Genomic DNA, 18,715 nt, shown 5'->3' with positions numbered 1-18,715 from the left:
GTCATAACATCTAGATACTGTATTCAGCAGCAGATTAGGAGTTTCTTATAAAGAAGCACATGTTCTACAGCTAGTATATAATAGTTTTCCATGAAGTGTTCTATATTACTAGTATACTGTAGTTTTCCATGTAGTGTTCCATATAGCTAGCATACTGTAGTTTTCCATGTAGTGTTCCATATAGCTAGCATACTGTAGTTTTCCATATAGTGTTCCATATAGCTAGCTTACTGTAGTTTTCCATGTAGTGTTCCATATAGCTAGTATATAATAGTTTTCCATGAAGTGTTCTATATTACTAGTATACTGTAGTTTTCCATGTAGTGTTCCATATAGCTAGCATACTGTATTTTTTCATGTAGTGTTCCATATAGCTAGTATACTGTAGTTGTCCATGTATTCTTCCATATAGCTAGCATACTGTAGTTTTCCATATAGTGTTCCATATAGCTAGTATACTGTAGTTTTCCATGTAGTGTTCTATAGAGCTAGTATACTGTAGTTTTCCATGTAGTGTTCCATATAGCTAGTATACTGTAGTTTTCCATGTAGTGTTCCATATAGCTAGTATACTGTAGTTTTCCATGTAGTGTTCCATAGAGCTAGTATACTGTAGTTTTCCATGTAGTGTTCCATATAGCTAGCATACTGTAGTTTTCCATGTATTCTTCCATATAGCTAGCATACTGTAGTTTTCCATGTAGTGTTCCATATAGCTAGCATACTGTAGTTTTCCATGTAGTGTTCTATAGAGCTAGTATACTGTAGTTTTCCATGTAGTGTTCCATATAGCTAGTATACTGTAGTTTTCCATGTAGTGTTCCATATAGCTAGTATACTGTAGTTTTCCATATAGTGTTCCATATAGCTAGCTTACTGTAGTTTTCCATGTAGTGTTCCATATAGCTAGTATATAATAGTTTTCCATGAAGTGTTCTATATTACTAGTATACTGTAGTTTTCCATGTAGTGTTCCATATAGCTAGCATACTGTATTTTTTCATGTAGTGTTCCATATAGCTAGTATACTGTAGTTGTCCATGTATTCTTCCATATAGCTAGCATACTGTAGTTTTCCATATAGTGTTCCATATAGCTAGTATACTGTAGTTTTCCATGTAGTGTTCTATAGAGCTAGTATACTGTAGTTTTCTATGTAGTGTTCCATATAGCTAGCATACTGTAGTTTTCCATGTAGTGTTCCATATAGCTAGTATACTGTAGTTTTCCATGTAGTGTTCCATATAGCTAGCATACTGTAGTTTTCCATGTAGTGTTCCATATAGCTAGCATACTGTAGTTTTTCATGTAGTGTTCCATATAGCTAGCATACTGTAGTTTTCCATGTAGTGTTCCATATAACTAGTATACTGTCGTTTTCCATGTAGTGTTCCATATAGTTGTATACTGTAGTGTTCCATATAGCTAGTATACTGTAGTTTTCCATGTAGTGTTCCATATAGTTGTATACTGTAGTGTTCCATATAGCTAGTATACTGTAGTTTTCCATGTAGTGTTCCATATAGCTAGTATACTGTAGTTTTCCATGTAGTGTTCCTTATAGCTAGCATACTGTAGTTATCCATGTAGTGTTCCATATAGCTAGCATACTGTAGTTTTCCATGTAGTGTTCCATATGGCTAGTATACTGTAGTTGTCCATGTAGTGTTCCATATAGCTAGCATACTGTAGTTTTCCATGTAGTGTTCCATATAGCTAGTATACTGTAGTTTTCCATGTAGTGTTCCATATAGCTAGTATACTGTCGTTTTCAATGTAGTGTTCCATATAGCTAGTATACTGTAGTTTTCCATGTAGTGTTCCATAGAGCTTGCATACTGTAGTTTTCCATGTAGTGTTCCATATAGCTAGCATACTGTAGTTTTCCATGTAGTGTTCCATATAGCTAGTATACTGTAGTTTTTCATGTAGTGTTCCATATAGCTAGTATACTGTAGTTTTCCATGTATTCTTCCATATAGCTAGCATACTGTAGTTTTCCATATAGTGTTCCATATAGCTAGTATACTGTAGTTTTCCATGTAGTGTTCTATAGAGCTAGTATACTGTAGTTTTCCATGTAGTGTTCCATATAGCTAGCTTACTGTAGTTTTCCATGTAGTGTTCCATATAGCTAGTATACTGTAGTTTTCCATGTAGTGTTCCATATAGCTAGCATACTGTAGTTTTTCATGTAGTGTTCCATATAGCTAGTATACTGTAGTTTTCCATGTAGTGTTCCATATAGCTAGTATACTGTAGTTTTCCATGTAGTGTTCCATATAGCTAGCATACTGTAGTTTTCCATGTAGTGTTCCATATAACTAGTATACTGTAGTTTTCCATGTAGTGTTCCATATAGTTGTATACTGTAGTGTTCCATATAGCTAGTATACTGTAGTTTTCCATGTAGTGTTCCATATAGCTAGTATACTGTAGTTTTCCATGTAGTGTTCCTTATAGCTAGCATACTGTAGTTATCCATGTAGTGTTCCATATAGCTAGCATACTGTAGTTTTCCATGTAGTGTTCCATATGGCTAGTATACTGTAGTTGTCCATGTAGTGTTCCATATAGCTAACATACTGTAGTTTTCCATGTAGTGTTCCATATAGCTAGTATACTGTAGTTTTCCATGTAGTGTTCCATATAGCTAGTATACTGTCGTTTTCAATGTAGTGTTCCATATAGCTAGTATACTGTAGTTTTCCATGTAGTGTTCCATAGAGCTAGCATACTGTAGTTTTCCATGTAGTGTTCCATATAGCTAGCATACTGTAGTTTTCCATGTAGTATTCCATATAGCTAGTATACTGTAGTTTTTCATGTAGTGTTCCATATAGCTAGTATACTGTAGTTTTCCATGTAGTGTTCCATATAGCTAGTATATAATAGTTTTCCATGAAGTGTTCTATATTACTAGTATACTGTAGTTTTCCATGTATTCTTCCATATAGCTAGCATACTGTAGTTTTCCATGTAGTGTTCCATATAGCTAGTATACTGTAGTTTTCCATGTAGTGTTCTATAGAGCTAGTATACTGTAGTTTTCCATGTAGTGTTCCATATAGCTAGTATACTGTAGTTTTCCATGTAGTGTTCCATATAGCTAGTATACTGTAGTTTTCCATGTAGTGTTCCATAGAGCTAGTATACTGTAGTTTTCCATGTAGTGTTCCATAGAGCTAGTATACTGTCGTTTTCCATGTAGTGTTCCATATAGCTAGCTTACTGTAGTTTTCCATGTATTCTTCCATATAGCTAGCATACTGTCGTTTTCCATGTAGTGTTCCATATAGCTAGCATACTGTAGTTTTCCATGTAGTGTTCTATAGAGCTAGTATACTGTAGTTTTCCATGTAGTGTTCCATATAGCTAGTATACTGTAGTTTTCCATGTAGTGTTCCATATAGCTAGCATACTGTAGTTTTCCATGTAGTGTTCCATATAGCTAGTATACTGTAGTTTTCCATGTACTGTTCCATATAGTTGTATACTGTAGTGTTCCATATAGCTAGTATACTGTAGTTTTCCATGTAGTGTTCCATATAGTTGTATACTGTAGTGTTCCATATAGCTAGTATACTGTAGTTTTCCATGTAGTGTTCCATATAGCTAGTATACTGTAGTTTTCCATGTAGTGTTCCTTATAGCTAGCATACTGTAGTTATCCATGTAGTGTTCCATATAGCTAGCATACTGTAGTTTTCCATGTAGTGTTCCATATGGCTAGTATACTGTAGTTGTCCATGTAGTGTTCCATATAGCTAGCATACTGTAGTTTTCCATGTAGTGTTCCATATAGCTAGTATACTGTAGTTTTCCATGTAGTGTTCCATATAGCTAGTATACTGTCGTTTTCAATGTAGTGTTCCATATAGCTAGTATACTGTAGTTTTCCATGTAGTGTTCCATAGAGCTTGCATACTGTAGTTTTCCATGTAGTGTTCCATATAGCTAGCATACTGTAGTTTTCCATGTAGTGTTCCATATAGCTAGTATACTGTAGTTTTTCATGTAGTGTTCCATATAGCTAGTATACTGTAGTTTTCCATGTATTCTTCCATATAGCTAGCATACTGTAGTTTTCCATATAGTGTTCCATATAGCTAGTATACTGTAGTTTTCCATGTAGTGTTCTATAGAGCTAGTATACTGTAGTTTTCCATGTAGTGTTCCATATAGCTAGCATACTGTAGTTTTCCATGTAGTGTTCCATATAGCTAGTATACTGTAGTTTTCCATGTAGTGTTCCATATAGCTAGCATACTGTAGTTTTTCATGTAGTGTTCCATATAGCTAGTATACTGTAGTTTTCCATGTAGTGTTCCATATAGCTAGTATACTGTAGTTTTCCATGTAGTGTTCCATATAGCTAGCATACTGTAGTTTTCCATGTAGTGTTCCATATAACTAGTATACTGTAGTTTTCCATGTAGTGTTCCATATAGTTGTATACTGTAGTGTTCCATATAGCTAGTATACTGTAGTTTTCCATGTAGTGTTCCATATAGCTAGTATACTGTAGTTTTCCATGTAGTGTTCCTTATAGCTAGCATACTGTAGTTATCCATGTAGTGTTCCATATAGCTAACATACTGTAGTTTTCCATGTAGTGTTCCATATAGCTAGTATACTGTAGTTTTCCATGTAGTGTTCCATATAGCTAGTATACTGTCGTTTTCAATGTAGTGTTCCATATAGCTAGTATACTGTAGTTTTCCATGTAGTGTTCCATAGAGCTAGCATACTGTAGTTTTCCATGTAGTGTTCCATATAGCTAGCATACTGTAGTTTTCCATGTAGTATTCCATATAGCTAGTATACTGTAGTTTTTCATGTAGTGTTCCATATAGCTAGTAAACTGTAGTTTTCCATGTAGTGTTCCATATAGCTAGTATATAATAGTTTTCCATGAAGTGTTCTATATTACTAGTATACTGTAGTTTTCCATGTATTCTTCCATATAGCTAGCATACTGTAGTTTTCCATGTAGTGTTCCATATAGCTAGTATACTGTAGTTTTCCATGTAGTGTTCTATAGAGCTAGTATACTGTAGTTTTCCATGTAGTGTTCCATATAGCTAGTATACTGTAGTTTTCCATGTAGTGTTCCATATAGCTAGTATACTGTAGTTTTCCATGTAGTGTTCCATAGAGCTAGTATACTGTAGTTTTCCATGTAGTGTTCCATAGAGCTAGTATACTGTCGTTTTCCATGTAGTGTTCCATATAGCTAGCTTACTGTAGTTTTCCATGTATTCTTCCATATAGCTAGCATACTGTCGTTTTCCATGTAGTGTTCCATATAGCTAGCATACTGTAGTTTTCCATGTAGTGTTCTATAGAGCTAGTATACTGTAGTTTTCCATGTAGTGTTCCATATAGCTAGTATACTGTAGTTTTCCATGTAGTGTTCCATATAGCTAGCATACTGTAGTTTTCCATGTAGTGTTCCATATAGCTAGTATACTGTAGTTTTCCATGTAGTGTTCCATATAGCTAGCATACTGTAGTTTTTCATGTAGTGTTCCATATAGCTAGTATACTGTAGTTTTCCATGTAGTGTTCCATATAGCTAGTATACTGTAGTTTTCCATGTAGTGTTCCATATAGCTAGCATACTGTAGTTTTCCATGTAGTGTTCCATATAACTAGTATACTGTAGTTTTCCATGTAGTGTTCCATATAGTTGTATACTGTAGTGTTCCATATAGCTAGTATACTGTAGTTTTCCATGTAGTGTTCCATATAGCTAGTATACTGTAGTTTTCCATGTAGTGTTCCTTATAGCTAGCATACTGTAGTTATCCATGTAGTGTTCCATATAGCTAGCATACTGTAGTTTTCCATGTAGTGTTCCATATGGCTAGTATACTGTAGTTGTCCATGTAGTGTTCCATATAGCTAGCATACTGTAGTTTTCCATGTAGTGTTCCATATAGCTAGTATACTGTAGTTTTCCATGTAGTGTTCCATATAGCTAGTATACTGTCGTTTTCAATGTAGTGTTCCATATAGCTAGTATACTGTAGTTTTCCATGTAGTGTTCCATAGAGCTAGCATACTGTAGTTTTCCATGTAGTGTTCCATATAGCTAGCATACTGTAGTTTTCCATGTAGTGTTCCATATAGCTAGTATACTGTAGTTTTTCATGTAGTGTTCCATATAGCTAGTATACTGTAGTTTTCCATGAAGTGTTCCATATAGCTAGCATACTGTAGTTTTCCATGTAGTGTTCCATATAGCTAGTATACTGTAGTTTTCCATGTAGTGTTCCATATAGCTAGTATACTGTAGTTTTCCATGTAGTGTTCCATAGAGCTAGTATACTGTAGTTTTCCATGTAGTGTTCCATAGAGCTAGTATACTGTCGTTTTCCATGAAGTGTTCCATATAGCTAGCATACTGTCGTTTTCAATGTAGTGTTCCATATAGCTAGCATACTGTAGTTTTCCATGTAGTGTTCCATATAGCTAGTATACTGTAGTTTTCCATGTAGTGTTCCATAGAGCTAGTATACTGTAGTTTTCCATGTAGTGTTTCATAGAGCTAGTATACTGTAGTTTTCCATGTAGTGTTCCATATAGCTAGCATAGTGTAATTTTCCATGAAGTGTTCCATATAGCTAGTATACTGTAGTTTTCGATGTAGTGTTCCATATAGCTAGCATACTGTAGTTTTCCATATAGTGTTCCATATAGCTAGTATACTGTAGTTTTCCATGTAGTGTTCCATAGAGCTACTATACTGTAGTTTTCCATGTAGTGTTCCATAGAGCTAGTATACTGTAGTTTTCCATGTAGTGTTCCATATAGCTAGTATACTGTAGTTTTCCATGTAGTGTTCCATATAGCTAGTATACTGTAGTTTTCCATGTAGTGTTCCATAGAGCTAGTATACTGTAGTTTTCCATGTAGTGTTCCATAGAGCTAGCTTACTGTCGTTTTCCATGTAGTGTTCCATATAGCTAGCATACTGTAGTTTTCCATGTATTCTTCCATATAGCTAGCATACTGTAGTTTTCCATGTAGTGTTCCATATAGCTAGCATACTGTAGTTTTCCATGTAGTGTTCCATAGAGCTACTATACTGTAGTTTTCCATGTAGTGTTCCATAGAGCTAGTATACTGTAGTTTTCCATGTAGTGTTCCATATAGCTAGTATACTGTAGTTTTCCATGAAGTGTTCCATATAGCTAGTATACTGTAGTTTTCCATGAAGTGTTCCATATAGCTAGTATACTGTAGTTTTCCATGAAGTGTTCCATATAGTTGGCATACTGTAGTTTTCCATGAAGTGTTCCATATAGCTAGTATACTGTAGTTTTCCATGTAGTGTTCCATAGAGCTAGCATACTGTAGTTTTCCATGTAGTGTTCCATATAGCTAGCATACTGTAGTTTTCCATGTAGTGTTCCATATAGCTAGCATACTGTAGTTTTCCATGTAGTGTTCCATATAGCTAGTATACTGTAGTTTTCCATGTAGTGTTCCATAGAGCTAGCATACTGTAGTTTTCCATGTAGTGTTCCATATAGCTAGCATACTGTAGTTTTCCATGTATTCTTCCATATAGCTAGCATACTGTAGTTTTCCATGTAGTGTTCCATATAGCTAGTATACTGTAGTTTTCCATGTAGTGTTCTATAGAGCTAGTATACTGTAGTTTTCCATGTAGTGTTCCATATAGCTAGTATACTGTAGTTTTCCATGTAGTGTTCCATATAGCTAGTATACTGTAGTTTTCCATGTAGTGTTCCATAGAGCTAGTATACTGTAGTTTTCCATGTAGTGTTCCATAGAGCTAGTATACTGTCGTTTTCCATGTAGTGTTCCATATAGCTAGCTTACTGTAGTTTTCCATGTATTCTTCCATATAGCTAGCATACTGTCGTTTTCCATGTAGTGTTCCATATAGCTAGCATACTGTAGTTTTCCATGTAGTGTTCTATAGAGCTAGTATACTGTAGTTTTCCATGTAGTGTTCCATATAGCTAGTATACTGTAGTTTTCCATGTAGTGTTCCATATAGCTAGCATACTGTAGTTTTCCATGTAGTGTTCCATATAGCTAGTATACTGTAGTTTTCCATGTACTGTTCCATATAGTTGTATACTGTAGTGTTCCATATAGCTAGTATACTGTAGTTTTCCATGTAGTGTTCCATATAGTTGTATACTGTAGTGTTCCATATAGCTAGTATACTGTAGTTTTCCATGTAGTGTTCCATATAGCTAGTATACTGTAGTTTTCCATGTAGTGTTCCTTATAGCTAGCATACTGTAGTTATCCATGTAGTGTTCCATATAGCTAGCATACTGTAGTTTTCCATGTAGTGTTCCATATGGCTAGTATACTGTAGTTGTCCATGTAGTGTTCCATATAGCTAGCATACTGTAGTTTTCCATGTAGTGTTCCATATAGCTAGTATACTGTAGTTTTCCATGTAGTGTTCCATATAGCTAGTATACTGTCGTTTTCAATGTAGTGTTCCATATAGCTAGTATACTGTAGTTTTCCATGTAGTGTTCCATAGAGCTTGCATACTGTAGTTTTCCATGTAGTGTTCCATATAGCTAGCATACTGTAGTTTTCCATGTAGTGTTCCATATAGCTAGTATACTGTAGTTTTTCATGTAGTGTTCCATATAGCTAGTATACTGTAGTTTTCCATGTATTCTTCCATATAGCTAGCATACTGTAGTTTTCCATATAGTGTTCCATATAGCTAGTATACTGTAGTTTTCCATGTAGTGTTCTATAGAGCTAGTATACTGTAGTTTTCCATGTAGTGTTCCATATAGCTAGCATACTGTAGTTTTCCATGTAGTGTTCCATATAGCTAGTATACTGTAGTTTTCCATGTAGTGTTCCATATAGCTAGCATACTGTAGTTTTTCATGTAGTGTTCCATATAGCTAGTATACTGTAGTTTTCCATGTAGTGTTCCATATAGCTAGTATACTGTAGTTTTCCATGTAGTGTTCCATATAGCTAGCATACTGTAGTTTTCCATGTAGTGTTCCATATAACTAGTATACTGTAGTTTTCCATGTAGTGTTCCATATAGTTGTATACTGTAGTGTTCCATATAGCTAGTATACTGTAGTTTTCCATGTAGTGTTCCATATAGCTAGTATACTGTAGTTTTCCATGTAGTGTTCCTTATAGCTAGCATACTGTAGTTATCCATGTAGTGTTCCATATAGCTAGCATACTGTAGTTTTCCATGTAGTGTTCCATATGGCTAGTATACTGTAGTTGTCCATGTAGTGTTCCATATAGCTAACATACTGTAGTTTTCCATGTAGTGTTCCATATAGCTAGTATACTGTAGTTTTCCATGTAGTGTTCCATATAGCTAGTATACTGTCGTTTTCAATGTAGTGTTCCATATAGCTAGTATACTGTAGTTTTCCATGTAGTGTTCCATAGAGCTAGCATACTGTAGTTTTCCATGTAGTGTTCCATATAGCTAGCATACTGTAGTTTTCCATGTAGTATTCCATATAGCTAGTATACTGTAGTTTTTCATGTAGTGTTCCATATAGCTAGTAAACTGTAGTTTTCCATGTAGTGTTCCATATAGCTAGTATATAATAGTTTTCCATGAAGTGTTCTATATTACTAGTATACTGTAGTTTTCCATGTATTCTTCCATATAGCTAGCATACTGTAGTTTTCCATGTAGTGTTCCATATAGCTAGTATACTGTAGTTTTCCATGTAGTGTTCTATAGAGCTAGTATACTGTAGTTTTCCATGTAGTGTTCCATATAGCTAGTATACTGTAGTTTTCCATGTAGTGTTCCATATAGCTAGTATACTGTAGTTTTCCATGTAGTGTTCCATAGAGCTAGTATACTGTAGTTTTCCATGTAGTGTTCCATAGAGCTAGTATACTGTCGTTTTCCATGTAGTGTTCCATATAGCTAGCTTACTGTAGTTTTCCATGTATTCTTCCATATAGCTAGCATACTGTCGTTTTCCATGTAGTGTTCCATATAGCTAGCATACTGTAGTTTTCCATGTAGTGTTCTATAGAGCTAGTATACTGTAGTTTTCCATGTAGTGTTCCATATAGCTAGTATACTGTAGTTTTCCATGTAGTGTTCCATATAGCTAGCATACTGTAGTTTTCCATGTAGTGTTCCATATAGCTAGTATACTGTAGTTTTCCATGTAGTGTTCCATATAGCTAGCATACTGTAGTTTTTCATGTAGTGTTCCATATAGCTAGTATACTGTAGTTTTCCATGTAGTGTTCCATATAGCTAGTATACTGTAGTTTTCCATGTAGTGTTCCATATAGCTAGCATACTGTAGTTTTCCATGTAGTGTTCCATATAACTAGTATACTGTAGTTTTCCATGTAGTGTTCCATATAGTTGTATACTGTAGTGTTCCATATAGCTAGTATACTGTAGTTTTCCATGTAGTGTTCCATATAGCTAGTATACTGTAGTTTTCCATGTAGTGTTCCTTATAGCTAGCATACTGTAGTTATCCATGTAGTGTTCCATATAGCTAGCATACTGTAGTTTTCCATGTAGTGTTCCATATGGCTAGTATACTGTAGTTGTCCATGTAGTGTTCCATATAGCTAGCATACTGTAGTTTTCCATGTAGTGTTCCATATAGCTAGTATACTGTAGTTTTCCATGTAGTGTTCCATATAGCTAGTATACTGTCGTTTTCAATGTAGTGTTCCATATAGCTAGTATACTGTAGTTTTCCATGTAGTGTTCCATAGAGCTAGCATACTGTAGTTTTCCATGTAGTGTTCCATAGAGCTAGTATACTGTAGTTGTCCATGTAGTGTTCCATATAGCTAACATACTGTAGTTTTCCATGTAGTGTTCCATATAGCTAGTATACTGTAGTTTTCCATGTAGTGTTCCATATAGCTAGTATACTGTCGTTTTCAATGTAGTGTTCCATATAGCTAGTATACTGTAGTTTTCCATGTAGTGTTCCATATAGCTAGCATACTGTAGTTTTCCATGTAGTGTTCCATATAGCTAGTATACTGTAGTTTTCCATGTAGTGTTCCATATAGCTAGCATACTGTAGTTTTTCATGTAGTGTTCCATATAGCTAGTATACTGTAGTTTTCCATGTAGTGTTCCATATAGCTAGTATACTGTAGTTTTCCATGTAGTGTTCCATATAGCTAGCATACTGTAGTTTTCCATGTAGTGTTCCATATAACTAGTATACTGTAGTTTTCCATGTAGTGTTCCATATAGTTGTATACTGTAGTGTTCCATATAGCTAGTATACTGTAGTTTTCCATGTAGTGTTCCATATAGCTAGTATACTGTAGTTTTCCATGTAGTGTTCCTTATAGCTAGCATACTGTAGTTATCCATGTAGTGTTCCATATAGCTAGCATACTGTAGTTTTCCATGTAGTGTTCCATATGGCTAGTATACTGTAGTTGTCCATGTAGTGTTCCATATAGCTAGCATACTGTAGTTTTCCATGTAGTGTTCCATATAGCTAGTATACTGTAGTTTTCCATGTAGTGTTCCATATAGCTAGTATACTGTCGTTTTCAATGTAGTGTTCCATATAGCTAGTATACTGTAGTTTTCCATGTAGTGTTCCATAGAGCTAGCATACTGTAGTTTTCCATGTAGTGTTCCATATAGCTAGCATACTGTAGTTTTCCATGTAGTGTTCCATATAGCTAGTATACTGTAGTTTTTCATGTAGTGTTCCATATAGCTAGTATACTGTAGTTTTCCATGAAGTGTTCCATATAGCTAGCATACTGTAGTTTTCCATGTAGTGTTCCATATAGCTAGTATACTGTAGTTTTCCATGTAGTGTTCCATATAGCTAGTATACTGTAGTTTTCCATGTAGTGTTCCATAGAGCTAGTATACTGTAGTTTTCCATGTAGTGTTCCATAGAGCTAGTATACTGTCGTTTTCCATGAAGTGTTCCATATAGCTAGCATACTGTCGTTTTCAATGTAGTGTTCCATATAGCTAGCATACTGTAGTTTTCCATGTAGTGTTCCATATAGCTAGTATACTGTAGTTTTCCATGTAGTGTTCCATAGAGCTAGTATACTGTAGTTTTCCATGTAGTGTTTCATAGAGCTAGTATACTGTAGTTTTCCATGTAGTGTTCCATATAGCTAGCATAGTGTAATTTTCCATGAAGTGTTCCATATAGCTAGTATACTGTAGTTTTCGATGTCGTGTTCCATATAGCTAGCATACTGTAGTTTTCCATATAGTGTTCCATATAGCTAGTATACTGTAGTTTTCCATGTAGTGTTCCATAGAGCTACTATACTGTAGTTTTCCATGTAGTGTTCCATAGAGCTAGTATACTGTAGTTTTCCATGTAGTGTTCCATATAGCTAGTATACTGTAGTTTTCCATGTAGTGTTCCATATAGCTAGTATACTGTAGTTTTCCATGTAGTGTTCCATAGAGCTAGTATACTGTAGTTTTCCATGTAGTGTTCCATAGAGCTAGCTTACTGTCGTTTTCCATGTAGTGTTCCATATAGCTAGCATACTGTAGTTTTCCATGTATTCTTCCATATAGCTAGCATACTGTAGTTTTCCATGTAGTGTTCCATATAGCTAGCATACTGTAGTTTTCCATGTAGTGTTCCATAGAGCTACTATACTGTAGTTTTCCATGTAGTGTTCCATAGAGCTAGTATACTGTAGTTTTCCATGTAGTGTTCCATATAGCTAGTATACTGTAGTTTTCCATGAAGTGTTCCATATAGCTAGTATACTGTAGTTTTCCATGAAGTGTTCCATATAGCTAGTATACTGTAGTTTTCCATGAAGTGTTCCATATAGTTGGCATACTGTAGTTTTCCATGAAGTGTTCCATATAGCTAGTATACTGTAGTTTTCCATGTAGCGTTCCATAGAGCTAGCATACTGTAGTTTTCCATGTAGTGTTCCATATAGCTAGCATACTGTAGTTTTCCATGTAGTGTTCCATAGAGCTACTATACTGTAGTTTTCCATGTAGTGCTCCATATAGCTAGTATACTGTAGTTTTCCATGTAGTGTTCCATAGAGCTAGTATACTGTAGTTTTCCATGTAGTGTTCCATAGAGCTAGTATACTGTAGTTTTCCATGTAGTGTTCCATATAGCTAGCATACTGTAGTTTTCCATGTAGTGTTCCATATAGCTAGCATACTGTAGTTTTCCATGTAGCGTTCCATATAGCTAGTATACTGTAGTTTTCCATGCATTGTATAAAACAATATGGCCACAGTATGCTCCAGTAATTATGAAAAAGTACAGACAAAAATAATTTAGGTATAATTAACTCAGTTGGTGTATTGCAGTTAATAGAAATACAGTACTTCTGACCACAGGGCTGTAGCTACATGGGTGCAGAGGCAGCAGTTGAAAACATTATAGGGGCTGTCCCATCTACCAACCCCTCTCCATCCCTTCTCCACTAGCCAGAGCAGAGAACTACTGTACTGCAAAGAGCAACTTCCATTCTAGAGAACTCATCACAACAATGTACAATATCACATTCATTTGAATAGGTACCATATTAATTCTGCAGCAGTCGTAGGATCTCACCAGTGGGTACACCCTTTTAACTAAAATCATTATTGTTCTGAATCAGAATGCTTATTTTATTTATTGGGTATTGGTAATCTAAGGTTATTGGTATAGTTTTTTTTAATTCTCTTTAAAGCAAAAAAAAAAGTTCAACTGAACAATTACTAAGTAATAGTAAGTGCAGAAGCATAAAAGTAAACCAAAAAGAAAAAAAAAAAGAGAAGACTAAGTTTCTAACTGCTATATCCAGCAAATCTTAGGAAACATATATCATCAATAAAGACTTTCATTTCTTCCACTAATCTTGCTCTTAATAATAAAATGTCTATTTTGCAGCAACAACTGTACATTGGTTCACCGATGGGAGTTTCCCAGATCCCTTTACACCGCTGTGATGTTTATGGAAAAGCATGTGCTGAATGTTGTCTTGCCAGGGACCCCTATTGTGCCTGGGATGGTTCTTCATGCTCCCGCTACTTTCCTACTGCTAAAAGGTGATAACCTCTAAGACATACTGCTTATTGTATTAGCCTGTAGAGTATTACACCCTGTGCGCCTTTTACATTCTTCCGACATGTCATAATCTCCATAACATATGGCTGCTTGGTGTTATAGGAAAGAAAGCAAAGAGGGCAGATGGTATGTGCTGCTGAGTTTTATTTTATGGCATGAAATGAAATGCCTCAAACATGCATATGTCCATTTGTCCCGAAGCAGCCTCGGAAAAAATAGAATTATGAAAGGAGCACAATGTTAAAGACGCGTTATCATAAAAGGTCATCCTAAGATGAATTAGTTAATTATCATATAATTGAATGACTCATAATCACTGCCTTTGAACAGTCTTTGCTCCCTCATTCATTACATATCAAAGAGCTGAGACCACAGTTGATCGCAGACAAAGTTACCACTTAGCTGCATGAAAATGCTTTGTGGCTCATATTTCATAAACTCATGTGTTGACTTAATTTCCACATATGACATTTGTTTGATATTCTTCGGCAATACTATATATAGGTTGGCATAATTACTCCGCTCTATTCTTTGACATGATTGACTTAAAATAACGAAGGGGAATTTTCCCGAGAAGCCACTTGTGCCCCGTGGTTTATTTTCATATATTAGATGGTTAGAGTGGGCAGCCGAGTTTAATAAAACAAATGAATTCTCTGCTTAAGAAAACAATCACATTTGCAATGGGATCTCAAATTTAAATGTTATTGCTTTCTATTGAAAATGTCCTTGAGCAAATTGAATCACCTCTGTGCAATTGTGCAATCTGCTCTTAGCATGCACATAGTAGACTGTAAGTAATCTATTCAATAAACAACCTTCCGAGGCATAAGAGACGCAGCGCACTTCCTTTTCAGCCTTTGTATGAAATGACTTTGATCCCCAGCAGAAAATAACTGATTATCCCTCTATAACAGCTGACATGACTGATGCAACCAAGTGTCTCTACACCAAGAATACTTGACTTTTGTATACAGGAAGCTGAGTGAGATGATTAGAAGCGGATTTACAGCTCTGTTCTCAGACTAATCCCCTTTGCTGTGTCCTGACTTTGCAAATCCTCTAGCCATTTTCTACAATGACATTTTTACCATTTACGCCAAAGCTTTGTGTGCTCGGCTTTTGTTTATGAATGGACTTCTACAAATATTAGATATTTAAAAAAAACATAAGATATAATAAAAAAAATGATTCAGTAAGTAAAATAGTTTTTATGCATGTAGATAAAAATGGATTTAATTGTGTGTGTATATATACAGTATATATATATATATATATATATATGTGTATATATATATATGTGTATATATGTGTATATATATATATATATATATATATGTATAAGCAAATACAGTGTAAGCTAGATCCCGTAAGAGAGCAAGAGCCCTGCACAAGCCAACAGTCTAAAAATTGTATATACAGTTCAAGAGGCAAGGGGATATTTGTTCATATGATTAACCCCTTATAGACTGGCCTATTTTGGGCCTTCAGTATTTTTATTACCGAATTCCAAGAGCCATAACTTTTTTACATTCCTGTCGACGTACTTGTAATTGTTACTGGCATAATTTTGGGGTATATATAATTTATTGATTAACTTTTACTCATTTTTGGGGTTTGTGGAAAAAACAGCAATTCGGCCATTGATTAGGGAATTTTTTGACACCATTTTGATAGCATGAGGTAGTGGTGGAATACTACTCCCAAATAGCATGGGTAATGGATTGGAGTGGATCTGAGAACCCTTATTAATCAAGGGATATACATATAGCAACAATAATTCCGCAACATGGTTATTTATATTACTGTATTTTTGAGGCTAATGCTGATGAACATGAAAACTGAGCAATATATACTAAGGGTCATGTATCTGAACCTATGTCTTTGGAAAAAAAAATTGGGCAAAGTATAGTAAGTAAAATTCTGTACTTTGGCCAAATTTTTTTTGGATACATCTTGAAAGTATGTTTACATACTAACTTTCTATAATAAGTATATTAATATATATATATAAAAGTTAATATTGTGGTTAGTAGTATATTAATATACTATATGTGTGTATGTGTATATCTATATATATATATACACACATAAACATATATGTACATTAAGTTTGCGGTCTTCACAATCATAATTGAACATTGATTGAAAAGTTGCAAGTTCACTTAAAGTTTCCATATTCTCTGAGTCTTTAAACAGATAATGAGACCATTTTAAATTCTTCAGGTATTCTAAGAAATGCAAGAAAACATTATATACGCCTCGAACAATGCTTCGCTGTCTTATTGAACAAAATGTCAGCAGTTTTCAGGCTGAGATTTAGCTCAGATCAATATTTCCAATTGCCCTGGAAGAAGCTGCGCACACTTTCTCAATAAACGTATTCTGAATAACATGTATTGATTTTAGTGCAACATGCTATTAGATGTGTAAAAAACTTGATCAAAAACTGTTACAACAAAAGATAACAATAGAACTCTGACCTGTCTTTTCTAAATCAAATATGGAATGACTTAAATGCACTTGTCGAGTTACATGTTTTTCTAAAAGAACGTTGCCTTTGAAATTCGGCAATTACACTTGAATTCAGTTATTTGACTACATAATATGCATTATTATCTCTTACCTTAAAATAGTGCCAAAAGTTTCTTCATATTTTCATCAGACCGACGCTAAGTTTAGTATTAGGTAACTGAAAAAACAAGGATGAATAGGCAAACCAATATCATCACAGTAGCTCTACGGTCAACTTTTTCATAGTATTAGGTTTGCGGTACACTCAACTGTAGAGTGTAGGTAGTTGTCATTTAACTAAAGCTCTGTAGACACCATATCCGCCGTGTACACCAGTAAAACTTCACAAAGTAAGACGTATAGTCCGAACAACTGTATCCCAAAATGTTGCATATGCCTGTCATTGACTCCCATTGTAAAAAAAAAAAAAAAAGTATACCGTGTGGTATAAAACTTTTGCAAGATGCTTTTGTATTTGAAGCAAAGTTTTCCAATAAAGTTGATAAAAAAAGATATGCTGAGGAATCCAACTAGACATATGCCAAATGAACACTCTTTTGGTATATGTGTGTCTCATTAAAGTCTGTGTGAACGAAGTCTAACACTCTTTGAGAGGTAACCAAAATAATGACATATATATATATATATTTTCAGATTATAATTTTTTATTGGCAATTATTGTAGGCGCACAAGAAGACAAGATATCAGAAATGGAGATCCATTGACGCATTGTTCAGATTTACAACATCATGGTGAGTAAAGTTATAAGTCCACCAAAATATTGAGTAGATTAATATACTGTTTATGGTAAAGAAGAGCTACAGACTGGTTATTATAATCGCTAGTGCATCTCTATATGTCATGTATGGTATAAGGAAAAAGGTTTTGAGGAATTTAGCAATTAGAGGTTGCAGACAAATGCGTTATAATTTGTGATAACTCAAAAGTAGTTTTGATTGTCCCTATTGCTAACATTGGTCTATTCATTTATATTTCGACCATTATGGACTTTCAGGTAAAGTGGCAAAACTGTAGTTCTTTTTTTAATATTATTATTATTATTATTATTATTATTATTATTATTATTATTATACACAATAAGTAACTTAGGCTATGTTCACACTTGTCACATTTAATTTCCTATCATGTTTATGTTGCTCTACTTTTATTTTATCCAGATAAAAAAACAAACAAACGTAAACTCAACTGACCATAAGTCATATCCAGCATGGCTCCTGTAAGAACAGAACCTTATATCAGTCAATTTTTAATGTACAATAAAAATATTCTTTTACCTATGTAGAAAATGCAGCTCTTTACAATTGGATTATATTCAGAATGACTGAAATCAGTATATAATTCTTCATTTGATATTAAAGCCTATTATAGGCATCTATTTCTTGATTCTGACTGGGGAAAAATAACCAAAAATTCACGATCCTTCACTTTAGTTATAGAGAAAAGAAGGCTCACAACCACACTGTGGCACAGCAGCAATGGCACAATAGTGTTAGAGGTATGGAGAAAAGGAGACGTATCATAAGTATTAATTAGATATCACTATGTATGGCCGGCTTTACTGCATCAAGAATATATCCTGTTATCGTTGTCATATCATTACTGTTTTTAAAGTAGACTGTTGTTCTTGGATTTAGTTTGTTTTTTAGTATACCATTTATTTAAAAGATGCACTGATACATTGTTAATAATAATAATAATAATAGAATTAATCAAAATCTTTATATAGCGCCAATATATTCTGCAGCACTTTACAGCTCAGAGGATACAGACAATATCACATATTACATAGTGACCAAACTAATTGGCAATTCAAACAAAAGGAGCGAGGACCCTGAACGCAAGAGCTTACAATCTATGAGGAAATAAGGGTGACACAAAATGTAAAAAGTGCTTGTCTTGTACAATGGTCCAGTCATTTTTTATAAAACTAGGGTAGTACACATAAAAGAATCAGTACAGTGACTGGCACAGGGAGGAGGCATTGGTGCGGCGGTTAGACAGTAACATGAGCCTGGCTGCTGCATTCCGGATAGATTGGAGAGGGGAGAGTTTAGTAAGGGGAGGACCAATTAATAATGAGTTACAGTAGTCAGGACAAGAAT

General features: G+C 34.7%; 1 protein-coding gene across 1 annotated transcript in view; it reads left to right on the top strand.

The window, feature by feature from the left end:
• The window catches only part of SEMA3A (semaphorin 3A), a 239,240-nt gene that overhangs the window by 201,820 nt on the left and 18,705 nt on the right, over nucleotides 1-18,715 (top strand). The window contains exons 14-15 of the mRNA XM_075857367.1: nucleotides 13,902-14,059; nucleotides 17,277-17,344. Coding sequence (XP_075713482.1) covers nucleotides 13,902-14,059; nucleotides 17,277-17,344 — 226 coding nt within the window. The remainder of the gene's footprint in view (nucleotides 1-13,901; nucleotides 14,060-17,276; nucleotides 17,345-18,715) is intronic.

This window comes from Rhinoderma darwinii, chromosome 3 (genome assembly GCF_050947455.1).
Source record: "Rhinoderma darwinii isolate aRhiDar2 chromosome 3, aRhiDar2.hap1, whole genome shotgun sequence".
Lineage (NCBI taxonomy): Eukaryota > Metazoa > Chordata > Amphibia > Anura > Rhinodermatidae > Rhinoderma > Rhinoderma darwinii.
Note: the sequence above shows the minus strand (reverse complement) of the source record. Positions and strands in the feature narration are given on the sequence as shown.